The sequence below is a fragment of the Grammomys surdaster genome, unplaced genomic scaffold (assembly GCF_004785775.1).
Source record: "Grammomys surdaster isolate TR1022 unplaced genomic scaffold, NIH_TR_1.0 146, whole genome shotgun sequence".
Taxonomy (NCBI): domain Eukaryota; kingdom Metazoa; phylum Chordata; class Mammalia; order Rodentia; family Muridae; genus Grammomys; species Grammomys surdaster.
In genome coordinates this window covers 4212589-4230210 of record NW_021604604.1, presented here as the reverse complement: position 1 = coordinate 4230210, position 17622 = coordinate 4212589, and the positions used below count along the sequence as shown (strand labels likewise).

At 39.0% G+C, this 17622-nt stretch overlaps 1 protein-coding gene and 1 pseudogene across 1 annotated transcript in view; both read right to left on the bottom strand.

Moving 5' to 3' along the window:
• Dnajc1 (DnaJ heat shock protein family (Hsp40) member C1) overlaps positions 1-9246 on the bottom strand; it is a 170611-nt gene extending 161365 nt beyond the window's left edge. Inside the window, exon 1 of the mRNA XM_028764834.1 lies at positions 9037-9246. Coding sequence (XP_028620667.1) covers positions 9037-9246 — 210 coding nt within the window. The remainder of the gene's footprint in view (positions 1-9036) is intronic.
• Positions 9247-11536: 2290 nt separating this feature from the next.
• Positions 11537-12340, bottom strand: LOC114619074 (annotated as a pseudogene).
• Between the last annotated feature and the right edge of the window lie 5282 nt (positions 12341-17622).

Sequence of the window (17622 nt, the reverse complement as noted above, 5' to 3'; positions counted from 1 at the left end):
GCTTTAGCATAAATAAAAGATTTATATAAAAAATAACATACGATATAATTAACTACTAGAAAAGTTACAACTCCTGGCTTTTTTACATTATTCTTATTGTCCTTTAACACCCATAAATCAATTCAAGTCACCAACTATTAATGCAAAGCACCATTTTAAAGCCAATATGTGTGTGTACATAAGTGTGTGTGTGTGTGTGTGTGTGTGTGTGTGTGTGTGTGTGTGTGTGTGTGTGTGTGTGTAAATATATATATTAAGAAAGGGTTCTGCTTTGTAGTCCTGGATAGCTTGGAACCCACTGTGTAGACTAGGCTGGTCTTAAATTTGAAAGAATTCTCCAACTTCTGCTTCCCAAGTGCTAGAATTACCTGTATGTGTGACTACACTCCAAATAAATACTAATATATATAATATTACTAATATAATATATACTAAATATATTAAATACTAATATATTTAATACATATATATATTTTTTTTCCTTCCTGGAACTCACTCTGTAGAGCAGGTTGGCCTCAAATTCACAGATATCTGCCTGCCTCTGCCTCCCAAGTGCTAATCTTTTAAATAAATGTGTGGTCAATGAAAATAACAGTTGATAAAATTTGCAACTTCTAGGTTTCAAAAAGTGAGAGGCTTCTTGGTAATATACAAAGGCAATTGATCATAGAATGCCCTCCTGAACATTACTTTTCTTAGTGGTGGTATGAATAAAACTCTAAAGGACTGGCTAGAAGTTTCTTTCTTAGCTGGCATAGTTTTGAACCTTCAGCCTTCCCCATGGTCCAATAAATGACAATGGTGATGTTCTTCCTCCTGTCTTAATCAATGTTCGCCATAAACAAAACAGTATGATACCACATAGCTTTTTTAAGTTTTTGTGCCTTTTAGTCTCAGGAGTTGTATGTATCCCTGAATTTGTTTATCTAAAGAAATTATTACCTTTTAGAATTTTTTTGTTATCAGAGGCATTTAAATACTGCATGTCCTTTATTTTATTCTTAATCTTAGATTCTATTAGCTGACTGCACACAGCTTAATGGCTACTGCCTGACTAGCAACAAAATAGGCATCCATTTAATAATGAAGCATATTGGTTTATGCACATTTTCTAAGCAAAAGTGCAGAAGGTGGCTTGCCCTTGTTTTTGTAATATGCCTGATTACATATAAGATTCCAGCTACTAGGTGGTAGTAAACAGGAATACTTACTGAAAAAGTAAACGGATGCTAACTTTACTTAATTTAGTATTCAATAAGACAAAGAATGAAATACAAATTCTAGATTAAATTTCTAATTTAAGACCTACTAGTCAGCCCCCAACCCCATCAATAAGTGTAATACCATAAAAATCCAAATATTCAGTACTTACGGTATCATAATGTTATTCAAAACACAGTGAAAATACTTTACATTTGTTTGCATAGGACCCATATTTCACAGTTAAATACTTCATGACAGTAAAGACTGCTTTCTGCAAATACATGATTATAGCTTACTGTAACAGTGTTCAAGGTCCTACTTTTAACAATAAGAAGTCTCTCTTTACTCTAACTCCATTCCTCTGCCCAGTCACACTACTCAAAAAAGGCAATGGAACAGTTTTAATTATAGGCAAATTTGCTGGCATATTACCATCCAAATATACCCAATAATGTCTGTCTCAGTAAAACATTTATAACATACTATAGTAATAGTTCATACAATGATTCATTCACTGATAGAAAACCTAACAGATCTGGGAGCCACTTAATATTGATTATAGGCATTTTAGAAAAGTACTTGTTACCTTTAACTGCTACAAATACTCTCCCCTCACTAACCATTAAACCAATTATCTACCCTTACTCCCATCCTATAATCTATTCAGTCTGAACCCTGAGAAAAGTGGGATTTTGAAATCTACCACATTAGTCACTGGATAAGGAAGGTATTAAGCTATACAACAAGATGTTTAAAAAGACATCTATGAGTAACTGTACCCATAGAAGCCAACTTTATTTCCCCAATTCAGTGTAAAATATCTTCTGTGGAAGGAAAAGGTAAGATATCTCAGTGATCTACTGATTAGCACTGAAAAAGACTCAGGACACCAGGAAAGACAGCTAAAAGATTTCTATCAGCTCCAGGTTATATGTGAGACAATCTCTGCAACAGACTTGCCTTTCCTATAAAACGTGCTTAGGCAATCCTCACTAAGCTATACTAAGCCTTTGTATACAGAAAAATAAACAAATTCTAATAATCAAATCTGATTCAAAGCTGTATATAATTAAATAGTATTTATCTATCTCTAAGTCTATACATGATAATGCCAACATGAGAGATGACTGAAGGATAATCTACCATTCTAGAATCTGCATTTCTCTCTCCCTGGAAATTACGAAATAATTTCAGATTCATAATAAAAAGGAAGAGGCTAAGTACACAACAAATTTACAAAGGAATAGATGCTTAAAGATTGAACCATATGACTTGGGCCCACGGGGGCTCACAGAGACTGAACCACCAACCAAAGATCATGCATGGGCTAGACCTAGGCCCCTTACACATATGTAGTAGATGTGCAGGTTGGTCCTCATGTAGGTCCCCTAACAACTGGAGAGGAAGCTGTCTCTGACTCTGGTGCCTACCTTTGGATCCCTTTCCCATAGCTGGGCTGCCTTGTCTGGCCTCAGTGTGAGAGCATGTCCTTAGTCTACTGTGCCTTGATGTGCCAGGGCAGGTTGGTACCCATAAAGAGGCTTCCTCTTATCTGAGAAGGGAAGGGGAGGATGAGGGAGGGGTGGGAGGATGGGACTGGGAGGAGAGGAGGAGGGGTTGTGATCAGAATGTAAAATGGATAAATAAATAAGTTAATGAAAAACAGATTCAACTACACACTAGCATCACAAGTGCAATGACTCTCACAACACAATTAATTATATATAACTGAGAACAAAAGTGCAGATTCACCAGTCAACAAAAACATCTTCATTTTTTAAGAGTTAGGGTTTAAGATGGCCAATTAATGACTCTTCTTTCCCATCCAAAAAACAAGGACACAGCTAGGCACAGTGAGAATATATAACAGATATTGGAGAATATTCACAGATTTTTAAAAATAAAAATGAAGTATTTATTTGTGGCTAGAATATTCTACAAAATATTGTATATGAGAAATTATGGTCCCACAAGACAGTTACAAAAACAAATAACACAAAGAGAAAAACTAGAATTGGCACTGATTCTATGGCAAATAAAGGGAGTCCAAGGAGCTGTTAAATGAAATACAAATATTATGTAGAAATCTAGAATTTAAGTTAGATTTAAGATTTTTTGAACAGCATATCTTCTACCCTACATGGTGTTGTTGTTCATCTTTCTGCCTGACTCTCCTCTGAAAAGATGCAATATCCACATTGGAATGCCCTATGAACAATTAAAAAGCATTCTACAAATAGGCTGAACCACTGATATGCTTTCTAGAGTCAGCCTCTACCAAAGACTTCTGAAGTCTCTTCCTAAATTTCTAGAACAATTTGAAATACGCACAGGGCCCTTTGCTATACTGGAACCTTAAAAATCCATTACATAAATGTGACCTATTGTTAAGTAAAAACTACCAAGAAAGCACTTGTTTAGGGAATTGCAATTTAGGTTTTTTTATAACACTTACATAGTTTCACGAATGTTATTTCATTCAGTGTATAATGAAGTGTTTGACGGGTATCCATAAAATTCACCTGTTCTTATACATTTTTGGTTGTGAGCCTAACCTTTAATGGCTGAGTCATCTCTCCAGCCCAAAACTCACCTGTTCTAAAGAACAAAGTAACTCTTAAAATTGCCCAAAATCATAAAGCTAAAAGATAAAGTAGTCCAAAATCTAAAAGTCATATTATTGCAAATATGCATCTTGGGGAAGGACAAGAAGACAAGAAAAGATGCAACCAGAATCATCTAATAATTTCTGTCATCCAACTCTTCCCCGTCTCCTCTCCTTGAACCCACTGTTAAGTCCTCCCAATTCTCAGAACCTTCGTATTTGACTCTTATTCATCTGATCACTTCTACCTCTCTTGAGATATTTCCACTATTCGACTTGAGAGACATCCTATTTCTTGGTTTGTCTCTTCCTATTTGTCTCACTGGTTCTTCATCTCCCTGGCCACCATCTCTCTTGCTTAGTTCCCAGACCTCTTCCCTTGTCATTTGGATTCATTCTTTTGGGTAAACTAATTCAGTTATGTGGTTTCGAGTTACCTTCTAAATACCAAGAACTAGTTTCTTATCTATAGCCTATTTTTTCTGTCTGAACTCCAGACCTGAATAACCATGCCAGCCCCCACTGTGTTTAACAGATATGGCAAACTTGGTGTGACCAAACCCTTGATTTTCCCTCAACCAGGGTCCCTGTCCAGGCTTCTACAACTCAAGTAAGTTCAACTACCTCCTTAATCTTTAGAATTGTCTTCAATCTCTCTTTTGTTAGAATCCACATGTAAGCCACTTGTCCTGTTTGCTTTCCTATTGCTGTGATAAAGACCAGGACCAAAGGCAACTTAGGGAGGGAAGGGTTTGTTTTACCTTACAGTTTACATTCCACAGTGAAGAGAACTTAAGGCAGGTGGAGGAACAATGCTTACTGGTTTTCTTCCTATGGCTTACTCAGCCTGCTTTCTTATACACCAAGCAGTTCTTATACATGCCCAGGAGTGGCACTACCCACATTAGGCTAGCCCTCTCATATCTATCATTTATCAGAAAAATGTCCCAAGGATTTAACATACAGGCCAAAATGATGGAGGCATCTTCTCAAACTTGAAAGAAAAATCAACTAACAGCATACTATCTAAGTAAAATCTTGTCAATTTTTTATCAAATTAAATCCAGAATCTGATCACTTCATACCAACATCACTACTATCATCCAGGCCTATGCTACATTCTACACTATCATTATTTCTCTAAGAAACTAATGCTTTATAAACTATACTTAGCACAAAGACATGACCATTTTGAAATTTACTTCAAATCTGGTCAACACTCATTCTACAACTTAACTATGAGTAAAAATCACTGTCCTTATAATGGCCTGGCCTGCAAGCCTCTGTATGATATGTCCCTACCACTAGGACTTGAATCCTATCTCCCACTACTATTCTCCAGCACTCTGTTCTGCCCATACTGGCTGCTAGTCCCTCAAACTCTCAACACACTCCTGTATCAAGACCTGTGCACTCACTCTCTTGAGAGCATTCCTTGAATGTTTGTCGGCCGTGCTGAATGCTCCTCCATCACACTATAATCTGAATGTCTGAGTCCTTCTAAAATGAGTATGTTGAAGTCCAATCCCCAAAGTGATAAGAACCAAGAGATAGAACATCTGAGAACTGACAGGTTTAAAGGGTGGAGTCCTTATGAATAGAATTAATGCCTTATAACTTCTCATTTCCTTCAGAGGCCTCTGTGTATCTGCTATTTATATATACCTATTTATTTACATTCACTATTTGTATTCCCATCCCAACTAAACTATTAAGCTAATTGAGGCTAAAGGTTTTATGCTTAAGATCCAGTGAACACCAAGTAAGTCTTCACTGAATAACACCACTGGATCGTTTTGCTACTTCATCTGTCCCAACATCTGCTAGTCACCAGGAGATTGTTTGGCTCTAGCTTGAATATCACATATTAGACTTTAAACAGGTGGAGTTTATCTCTATCACATATCTGGTCCCTTGAAAGTCTTCCAATAAAACTAAAATTCAAAGTAAAGAATGTTCCAATCTATTTTTCTGTGTCAACAAAATAAAGTTCCTTCTGGCTTTCTTTTCAATTTCAACACAGCTAAACACAAAAATATAGATTAAAATAATTTTCTGGATTCTTTTCTAATTTTACCAATTTGACCAAATCTTCTCAATTATCTATATGTATTTCCCCATCTTTCCTTACACAGTTAAGGTCTCTAGTTGTTCATACTAATTCACTGCAAACTAAACAGTATGAAATTACAAACCATGATAGTCAACAGACAAGGCCAGATAACTAATCATTTTAAATTATGTATATACATGTATGGGTTTGTATACTCAAGTACAGTACTCTCAGAGGCCACATCAGGTATCAGATCCTGTAAAACTGGAATTATAAGCAGTTGTGAGCTAAAAATCACAGGCACTAGGAAATGAAATCCATTCCTCTAAAGGAACAGCAAGTTCTCTTAACTACTCAGCCATCTCTCCACCCAGGGATAATATAAATTTGAAACCACTACTGCTAAGTCTCTATGTTCTCTTAAAAAGCTTAATTTCTATAAACAACTCAAAAGCATCATCAAGATTTGTTTTGATAGATTATTCTTCTACTTTGCTTTTTGTTACTATGATAAAACACTGACAATAAACTTGAGGAAGAAAGGTGGTTTTGTGTTTGTTTGTTTGTTTGTTTGTTTGTTTGTTTTGACTTACATTTCCAAGTCACAGTCTATCTTTGAGGAAAGTAAAGGCAGGAACTGAAGCAGAGACCACACAGACATGCTACTCACTGTCTTGCTCCCCATGGCTTGCTCATCTTGCTTTTATATAACTCAGGGTCATCTGCCAAGTGGTAGTACCACACACAGTAGGCTGGGCCCTCCTACAACAATCACTCAAGAAAATGCTCCCACAGACTTGCCTACAGACCAATCTGATTCAGGCAAATTCTCAATTGAAATCCCCTCTTCCCAGATGACTTGTGTCCCTTCTAGCTGTGTCAAGGTGACAAAATATGAGCCAGCACAATTATATGTAAAACTCTCACTAGCTACAGAATTTGATCAATCTTAATGAATACTAAACAACTATTTAGTTGAACTAGCAAGAAGGCTCAGTAGTTAAAGACACCTGCTAAGTTTAATCCCTGGGACCCTCATGGAAAGAAAATACCAACTTCCAAGAGCTGTCCTCTGACCTCCATGTTTACCATGGCAAGCATAATAAATAAATAGGCAAACAAAAAAATAAATGCAATAAAGAACATTCCTGGTGTTGCAAAAATGGCTCAGTGGTTAAGAGCAGTAGCTGTTCTTTCAAAGGCCCCAGATTTGATTCTCAACAGCCACATAGCAGCTCACAACTGTGTGTAATTCCAGTCCCAGGGGATCAGATAGATGCCCTATTCTGGCCTCTGTGGGTGCCAGGCATAAAGGTGATACATAGACATACATGGAGGTAAAACATTAATAAACTTTAAAAACAAAACAAAAATACCTAGAGAAACATTGTGGTGTGGTACTAAGAAGAAACATGTAAGACACTGAGGGAGACAAACACACACACACTAACATGGAAGGGATTAGGTCAGGTATAATGGCACATGTCTTCAATTCCAGGAGTCCTTGAGGTAGGTGAATGGATAGCTATGAGTTTGAGGCTAGCCTCAGTCAACCTAGACAAGTTCCAGGCCAGCCAGTGCAGCACAGTGAGAAACCTTGGGGGTGGAGGGAGAATGTAATTAACTTAAATAAAATAAAAAAGAAACAAATAAATGAAAAAAATTTAAAGGAATTACTTCCCGTTCTACCTAATCTAGATTTTTTTTTAAGTTAAAAAGTAAAATGAGCCGGGCAGTGGTGGCGCACGCCTTTAGTCCCAGCACTTGGGAGGCAAAGGCAGGCGGATTTCTGAGTTCGAGGCCAGCCTGGTCTACAGAGTGAGTTCCAGGACACCCAGGGCTACAGAGAGAAACCCTGTCTCGAAAAACCAAAAAAAAAAAAAAAGTAAAATGAATCTTCTGGCCTGGTGTAGTGGGAAAACCCTACAATCTCAACACCCAGGAGGACCTTGAGGATGGGGAAAACAATGGTTTAAAGGATATGCTGAGCTACATGAAGACCCTGTCTCAAAAACCTAAACCCCAAACAATGGTCTTCAAACTTACATTTTTACTAATTATTGTTACATACACTGCAATCGTTCACTTTGGAAATGAGGCATATTTTTTCTCTGTGAGCAGGAAGTGGCACAAGGTAACACTTTACAATGACCACAAAACCACTGTGTATAATATTTTTCACTGTTAAAAAATGAGAACTGTTAAGTTCAGTACCGGGGCAATTTTATATTCAATAATTGTATATGCAATCATAGAATTAAAGTGCAATGAATGAAAATCAAATTTCTGTTTAACAGTCCAATTAATTTCCTTTGAAAGTTTCCTATTACATAACTTACAGAAGAGGTACATTTTTTAGCTAACTCTGTTAAGTGTGCCTTTTTGTTGTTGCTGTTGTTGTTGTTTTAGCTCCACAATTTATATCTTGTGTGAAGGACTCAATCAGAGCTTGGGAAATTCTCTTTCATTCCATGATCATGAAGTTAGTAACGTGTCTTCTTTTTCTGTCCATTGTTTGAGGCAGTGCCTGAATAAATACCCTTAATCACTTTCAAGTAGAAATAAAAAGGAACAATACATTTTACAAGTTAAAGATCCAAATTAAAGTCAGAACAGAAATGAATGGAGAGGAAGGACCTATACACAAGAGTATCCTGGGCACCTCACCCTCAAACTCTAAAAGTTTCACAGCTTCTCCTATCAGTCCTAGGACCAACCGGGAGGAGGCTTCAAATTCTTCCAGATTTCTAACTGCAACAAGAACACTAATAGCAGGCTATAACGATTACAAAATACAGTGCAAGAAAACCACTAACAGACGCTGAGCAAAAAGAAAGAACGAGGGAGGGAGGCAGATGAAGTAAAAATATGTTTAGGTGGGAAGATGACAATTTGGGATGATACATGGTTACTGTGTCACACTTGAGACACGGTAAAAGTGTAAAAGCGGTCTGCCTACACCTCTCTTCCTTCTTCCTTTAGCACAGCTTGAGGGGTGGGGGAAGGATGATCTCCAGAAAGCCAAAGAAAAAGTAACAGCACTCTCAGGCTAGTTGCACCGTTCAGCCTAACACTTAGATCAGAAGTTCCGAAGTTGGACCAACTGGGAAGAGATGGCGGTCAAGTGGACCGGGCTGAGTGAGGAGGTCTGGCCCGCCGCGCCCGGAGCGCTTACCTGCTGCACCCCGAGGAACTCGTAGAAGTTCAACTGCACCTCCTCCACCAAGTCGAACAACTCCAGGTCTCCGCTCTCCCAGGCGCGCACCGGCCGCACGGCCGCCAGCAGAAACAGCAGCAGCGGCCACAGCGGCCGCACCGAGGACGACACCAGCCCGGGGCGCCGGCGCTGCAGAAGTCGCGCGGGTCCGAAGCCAGGAACCCACATAGCTCTGGGCTCCGAGAGGTCGGTCGGCAGCCACGCCATGCGCCTGCCGAGAGCGGGGACGTGGCGGGTGGCGCGGGCAGTGCAGGCGGCGCCTGTCAGTCAGGAGCGCGAGCAGCCGCCGGAAGCGGCCAGCCAGGCTGCCGGCTCGACGGAAGCACCTATAGACACGGAGAAGGTGGCGGGGGAGCGGAGACCAGTCGCAGCCGGCTCTCCCTTTCCCGACCCTCGCCACGGCCTAGGAACAGCTGGAGAACCAGCGCTGGCACCCAGGCTGTCGTGTGGGAGAGGCTTCCCCAGGCCTCAGCCTATCCCAGGCCTCGCTTCCGGTGACATCACGTCTCCTAGCAACTATGAGGCGGGGCCGGGGCCGGAAGTAGGAACGCCAGGCGCTCTGGATTCCGGCCTCGGCGAACAGTCTTTCGGTAGCTGGTATATATATAGTAGCTGCACATGTGTTTAAGTGCTGGCTAAGAGAGGTGGCCAATTACAGACCTCCAGGACCCGGAACGCCTACCTGTAGGTTTTCTTTCCCATGCCTTCTACCTTGCCTTCCTAAGTATTAATATTAAAAGCATACTTCAGGGTCGATGTATTTTACTGGTTAGGGCTTCTGTTCCCCGTGCATTTTGTTTATTATTCCATCAGTAAAGATAGGATGAATTGAACTAATGCCTAAAACACACAGATCCACTCCAGTGTGGTTTTGGGGGGTGGAGGCACAAAAAGGAGTTTAACTTAAAAGAAAATTATACTTCTAAATATGAATTAAGATTTGTGGGTATATTCCGTGCCTGTAATTTCCAGGAGATCTAAAGCCCCCTTCTGGCCTCTGCAGGATCCTGCACACACATGATACATATAAATGTAAGCAAACAAACAAACATACATATAAATAAATTTTAAAATATTCTTTTAAATCTGAAGTTTATTTCCTTAAAATAAAACTAATCTTGGACCTAGTGTTGACTCTTTGATGAAGGCCACTTCTTGCTCTTGTAGAGGACCTGAGTTCTGTTCCCAGTACACATATTGGGATGGTTCACAACCGCCTGCAATTCTAGCTCTAGGCGATTTAACACCCTCCTCTGGCTTCCACAGTCACCCGTGCATGTGAACGTACACATAGGCAGACACAAACATATATATATAAATTTAAAAATATTTTTAAAAAGGCTAATCTTTACCAAGTCCCTACATTAAAGCAAATATTTATTCAATGAGTAGAACTATAAAAAAATGGCAACAACAAAATTTACCCAACGTAAAAAATTTTTCATATTTGATCATCATACTATTGAATGCGATATTATCTGAAAGTGGTATGGTCTTGCCACAACTGTAGCAGTATTAGTATGCGCTCTTACCAGACAGTCCTGTAGTTCCCTCTTGAATTCTGTGTTGTCCAAGAGCTCCAAGGACTTACTCCATTTCGGGGAGCATATCACTTTTTTTTTTAAAATGTAATACTGTTTATTTAACTTCAAAAACATTTCAGCATTCTAAACATACAAAAAAATAACAGAATGTTGCAAATTGCGTTTAGGTACAGAGGGTTCTTGAACTTCCATTGATGCAGTAGTTCTTTGCTTTGCTGACAATGATGAGTTCTACAGTTTCTTTAAAAAGTTTAAAATCTACTGCACTTAACTAAGGAAAAAACTCCAAACACTTCTCATGCCAGCTGACCCCTCCCCCCTTTCCACAACTAAGAATGTCAGCAGAATGCTACGCCACTATATACAAAAACAAGACAACCTGAAGCTAAATGGATGCCCACCGCAGTATCAACAGGTCCAGCCTCACAGTGCACGCCCTGAGCTATGGCCCCCTCCAAAAGGCATCTTCCCCTCACAGCCTCCATGCCAAACAAGGAGCATCAAGAATCTGTCTGGGTTGTTTTGTTCTCTTTACAAACTATATAGTTGAAAACTCAGGGTTTCTAGCCAATAACCATATAGTTAACACTACCTTACAAGTTGAGAACAAAATGCCAGAAACATCTTCAAATGCCTTGTCACACCAACAGCAAAGTGCACTGAGTGAGGAGGACTCAAGAGTGCCTTTTCATTTTAAAAATGTTAGGAGCTATGTACAACTTTGATACAGTTTCAGGGCACTCTGGGCACCCACGGCCACTTCATGTAAACCACTGACACTTTGAGAAACTACAATATGATCGTGATCAAATTTTTAAATTAAACTTAGCAAGGGCAATAGACATGACTCAAATAAGAGATGTGTCGATCACAGCGCTCTCCTACTCTAAGGTATTCACAAAGAGACAGAGTTTTTATTCATCTTCCTCCTCTTCCTCCTCCTCCTCCTTCTCCTCCTCCTCCTCCTCTTCTTCCACCTTTTTCCGGGCAACTTTAGCAGGACCCTTGGCGCCATCAAACTTTCCTTTAGACTTATAGTCAGCAACATCCTTCTCATACTTCTCCTTCAGCTTTGCTGCCTTGGTAATGTAAGGCTGCTTTTCACTATCACTTAAGTTATTCCACATCTCACCCAGCTTTTTTGTCACATCTCCGATGGAAATGCCAGGGTTTGTGGATTTGATTTTGGGGCAGAATTCCGAGCAGAATAAGAAAAATCCAGACGGAGGTCTTTTAGGGGCATTTGGGTCCTTTTTCTTCTTGCCTCCTTTAGCTGGTCCATAATCTTTCATCTCCCGATCATAGCATATTTTATCCGCCTTCGCCATTTCATCAAACTTTGATTTTTCTTTGCTAGACATTGTCTTCCACCTCTCAGAGCACTTTTTGGAAAACTCTGCAAAATTGACTGGAACCTCTGGGTTTTTCTTCTTATGTTCTTCCCTGCATGTCTGCACGAAGACGGCATAAGCAGACATCTTGCCCTTTGGTTTCTTGGAGTCACCTTTAGCCATCCTGACTGTATTGTTCGGTAGTCTCGCATATCACTTTCTAAGGCCAGGCTGATACAGAAGTAGAGTTGCCTCTTCACCCCAGTGTTTCTCACAGTCAGGGATTGATCTTGAGGATTCTTCCTGTCCAGTTTCATAGACGCTTTATTCTCCGAGACAATGTTCTTACTACAATTTGAATTTGGCATTTCTAAGTTAACTGTTGTTCTGCAGGAGGTAACACAACTGAATAAATCCTTTGTCAATGTCTGGGCAAAGGACAGTTATCAGCTGTTTTCTTCCCTGGTGACATTTACTGATCCTAGGCGTGGAGTGATTGGCTTTGGCCTGCTCATGAGGACTTTACACAGATAAAAGGAAAGCAGTGAAATGTTTACTTTGGATTGTGTAATGGACTAAGGTACAAAGAAGCCCCAAACATACAGTCAGCAGTCCCACAAGACAGCTGCTAAGTCTTGGATACTGCTTGAGATTGAAGAGCTGGGCTCAGAGTAACATCATCTACCTACATAAGACCTGTGATGGCCATGTCCAGTTGTCAGCTCCACTATAACTGGAATAGACTACAATCCAGAAACGGAGAGCACACCTGTGTCCCAGGTCTTGAGGCTGGAAGACACACACCTTTAACCCAGATCTTGAAGCATACCTTTAATCTGATCCATACCTTCTGCTGGAGGATTACATAACAGTGGAAAAAGGAAGGGTTTGTTCTTCTTTGCCTGCTTGCATTTCACTTTGCCAGCATATCTGTTGGAGCCCTCTTCTTCAGGATTCCAGTTTATACAGAAGACCAGCAGAACCACTTAACATTGTGGGATTAAGCAACTACTAGATTCTTGGACTTCCCATTCACAGCTGGCCATTGTTAGGTTAGTTGGACTGAGGACTATAAATCACTCCTATCTATCTATCTATCTATCTATCTATCTATCTATCTATCTATAGTGAGAGAAAGAGGGAGAGAGATGGAGAGAGAGAGAGAGAGAGAGAGAGAGAGAGAGAGAGAGAGAGAGAGAAAGAGAGAGAGATTTACTCTATAAGTTCTGTGATTCTAGAGAACGTGGACTAACACAAGGCTGTAAGTCTGTAAAAGGCTACCTAGAAGTGGGAAGCCTACCTCAAATACATGGGCATTATTCTTCACACTCAAGATCATTGTAATTACTTCTGAAATTACATGAAGAAGATCTCTAGGGCCAAGGAAATGAATGCTTTTCTGGTTGTTGATCAAAAGTTCAGCAGAATCATGAACAGAAAGAAAACAGAAATTGACTGAATCTTAATAACTCTGCTTCCTAGTCACAATCCAGCTCTTCTGTGACTGTGTAGAAAATAACAGACACTCACCCAACTTGTCTAATTTCCATTTTACTGGAAAATAAGCACCTATGTTGTCTATGGGAATTTTATGTAAAACTCTGGGATATGTGGTTGTTTTTAAGCGTAAGACATAACAAGGATAGGAAGTTTTGACCAATGATAAAGAAGAGGAAAAAAGATTATAGAGTCCCACAGATAAACCAGATGTTAAAGCTTAGATAAGACCTTTGAAATGACTACGTGAAATGACCTATTACAAAATAAAGCAGTAGGTCATAAGATGGAGGAGGGGAACGTGGGTAAAATATATAGCAAGGTACAGAATTTTAACAGAAAAATTAATATATGAATTATATATTAATTCCTATTCATACCAATATATGAATTAATATATGAAATCAAGAACTCAGTAAAAGAGTTAAACTGCAGACTAGACATAGTAGAATAGAGATTAGTGGGTTTGGGGAAAGATCAAGAAAATAAAAATACCCGAACTGAAAGAAAAAGAATGGAGGAAAACAGAATTTAAAAGGCAGATGTGCAAAGAATAAACCTTAGATATGTGTAGCAAACCTTAAAACAACAAATAGAGCTGCCGGAGCAGAAGTGACATTTGAGGGAATAGTAGTCAGTTTTACAGAAGTGATGACAGACATAAAGCCACAGAAGCAAAATACCATTCAAAATGAATCCCTGTCTAAATGGAAATGTTGAAAATTTTAAAGTCTTGGAAGCAAAAACAGGAATAAATATTAGCGACCTTTAGCCAATGATTTCTTAGATGTGACACCAACTGCATACATGCTAAAAGAAAAGATAAATTACACAAAAATGATTACTTTTATGCTACAACAATATCATAAAAAATTAATAGCTGGAATAATCTCTAACTAAACTCTAAATATTTGTCCTTATACAAAGAGATAACTGTAGCTCTCACTGCTCATCAAAGAAACTTATTTTTGCAACAGACAGAGACCATTACAGAAAACTACAACCATCACAATGGGAGCTCAGTCTCAACTGACACATCTGTAATACAACTCCTGCACCTAAGGCTCAGGGATCAATAAGCATGACACCAATAGACAAGCTAATATGGAAGGAGGGGAGCTCATAAGGCCTCAACCCGAGACAACTACAAAGCTACAGGCAACTAGGGAATCTGACAGCAAGAGAAACAGCAATGTCCTACAACTAATGAACTGATTTTCTTAAATATGATGTATCTAAATAATATCATTATTATTCCCAATGGTGTTATTTTTCAGCAATAAAAAGAAGTGAAGTGTATGTTATAACACACGTGAACTCGGAAAATATGCCTAGTGAAAAAAAGCTAGTCATAGGAGATCATATATTCTATTATTCCTTTTATGCAAAATATCCAGAATAGATGAACTTAGAAAGTAGATTAGTGGTTTCTTAGGGTTGATGGTAGGGGATGTTAGAGATTCACTACAAATGGGTGCTAGCTTTCTTTAATAGAGTAAAATTAGATTGTGGAGACAGTTTGAACATGTCAATGTACTAAAACTGTTGCCTTGTCCTTTTGAAATAGATGAGTTGTATAGAAGCCAATTACATCATGCTGAAACTGTTTCTCAAAAAAGACTGAAAGGGACTTGAAGAGATGGCTCAGGGGGAAGAACATGCATTACTCTTGAGGGTTCCCAATGCCCATGTCGGGCGGCTCAGTGTAACATGGAATGGCATGAGTCATTTTAAACCTCAAATCCCACACCTGAGTAGTACACCTCCTCCAACAAACCTAATCCTCTTAGTTTTTCCCAAATAATTTCACCAATTGGGAATCAAATATTCAAATAAATGAGCCATGGGGGTAAGGGGTGGGGCATCCTTATCTAAGCCACCACATTCTAAAGCATCTATAACTCTGGCTTTCATGTGGACTTAGACACTCTTACACATACTCCTCACCCCCTAACACACACACGTAATTAAAGTTAAAGGGAGGCGAGAGAACACATTTACAGCAAACTCAACAGCCTTAAGAAAAGTAAGTGCAATTATTTTTTAAAACAACTCAATTATATTGGAGTTAAAATACAAAAAGTTTGTGGGGTATGGTGAAGGCAATAATTTCAAATAGCAATTGTAGCCTTAAACATCTCACAGAAGAGCTAAGTGAATTCAAGGCGTTACATGCATCCAACATAAGAATTTACATAAATAGCTATGGTATATGCTGAAGTTCAATGAGGACATCTAATTGTTTCCAGCATTTATACAAATGAGTCAGGAACATAACAACTCCTATTTGGCTAAAGAATTTTCTTTTGTAATTCAAAATTTGAAGGTTCTGCTATTGATAGAGCTTAAAGTGAGATTATGGAGGTATATGACTGAGATACATTAAAATATACTTGCTGGCAAAGAGAGGGGGGCTGGGGCGTTAGGTGGTCATCTGCACAGAGGTTGCTGAAAGGAGTTCAGGTGAACAGGAGCACTGTCCTGACCATTGCTTTCTATGGGGAAATGAGAAAGGGTACTTCATGAGTTTTTCACCTTGTGGCTGTAACGAAATACCTAGGAGAGGTAGGGCTTCTTCTGGCTCATCGTTCAAGAGCAGTCCACTGTGGTGGGGACATCAAGCTTGAGATTGCTAGAATTGCATCTACAGGTCAAGAAATTAGGAAAGGTGGATGCTGGTACTTTTTGCTTTTTGTTTTGTTTGGGACCCCACCCAGCACATGGAACATTGCCACCACATTTAGGATGAAGACTATTAGCCCACTATTAACCCAGTCTAGAAATTTTCTCACAGAGATATCCAGGTTTGTATCTTAAGTGATTCTAGATTCCCTCCAGGTGAAAGTAACTGTTAACTATTACAGACTCTATTTAATAACCAGGCAAAGGACTCAAAAAAGACATACTTAAGCTATCTGATAGCATAGCCCTCACTTTAGGGTAAAACTAAATTTAACTATAACATATAGAATTGAGTATACTTCCGGTTAGCTAAAACAATAAAAGTCAATGTCTTGAAAGAACGAGCACTGCTCTTCTCATTGCATGACTTAGAAATCCTGGTTCTCATTAAACCCTGAAATGATCTCGTTAGCCTCTAGGAGGCTGTTTCTCAAATATGCTGATGTGTAATTCTGAGATATCATTGTTCTTTAATGGAGCATTATCGTCACTCAATAATTTATCTGTCCAAATACCATTCACAAATTTATATTGAGGTGACAAAGGTTAGAAAAATATTGCCTTGGAGATGCAGTTTCTTGGGAAAGAATCCCTTTTGTACTGCAGTGCTGAACTTTAATTGTTTTGAAGGTCGTCATAAACAAATACAGATGTTCCTTGTGTTATAAATAATAAATACGTTCCTAATGGGCTGACACTATGGTTTTCACTTCAGTGAATAGGATGCAACCGACTCAGTCTCGCCATGAATAGCAAGATGGTTTCTGGAACAGGACTGATTAAATTTGAATCCTGGCTCTACTTCTTTCTAGGTGGGATTTTTCTGTACCTCAGTATCCATATCTCTAAATTTTGGTAACTACCAGGTTACCAAATTGTAAGGCTGTTTGGCAACTGAGAAAAGCAGGGTCTAGGGTGTGGCAACTGCTACTTAGACATCACTACCGTTTTGTTTTGTTTTTTTTTTTGACGAATCTCTACCCATATGGCTTTAAGGTTTCTGCAAGAAAACCTTATCCACTGGCATATGTTTAGATGTAGTCTGTAAGGGCATTAATTGTCATACTTGGGCTATGGTGTCTAGAAAGTCATTGAACCCGTTGTTCAACCCTTTGATTGTGCGGGATGGTAGGAGGCAAAACTCTCTTTAGAAAATAATACCTGGGTATGAGAGCTGGTTTAATATTTTGTTGCAATTCCATAAAGATAGTATTAATTATTTTTCATGCTAAGTATATACTGAGTTAAAAGCATATGACCAATTGAATGAAATGAAGGGAAAATATGCACATTCAATGATGGGGTCACAGAAGAGTCAATGGTCACTGTCATCTTATGCTAGAGTAGCTCCAAAGTTTCAGATGGTGATATTTCCTGCTTCTTGTGGACTTCATAATATACCACAGCTTACTATGGTATATTATGTTAAAAACGTGTTCTCTCACACAGCTTCAGAACTGTCAGTTTTTTAAGGCTTGTAGCTACGTACT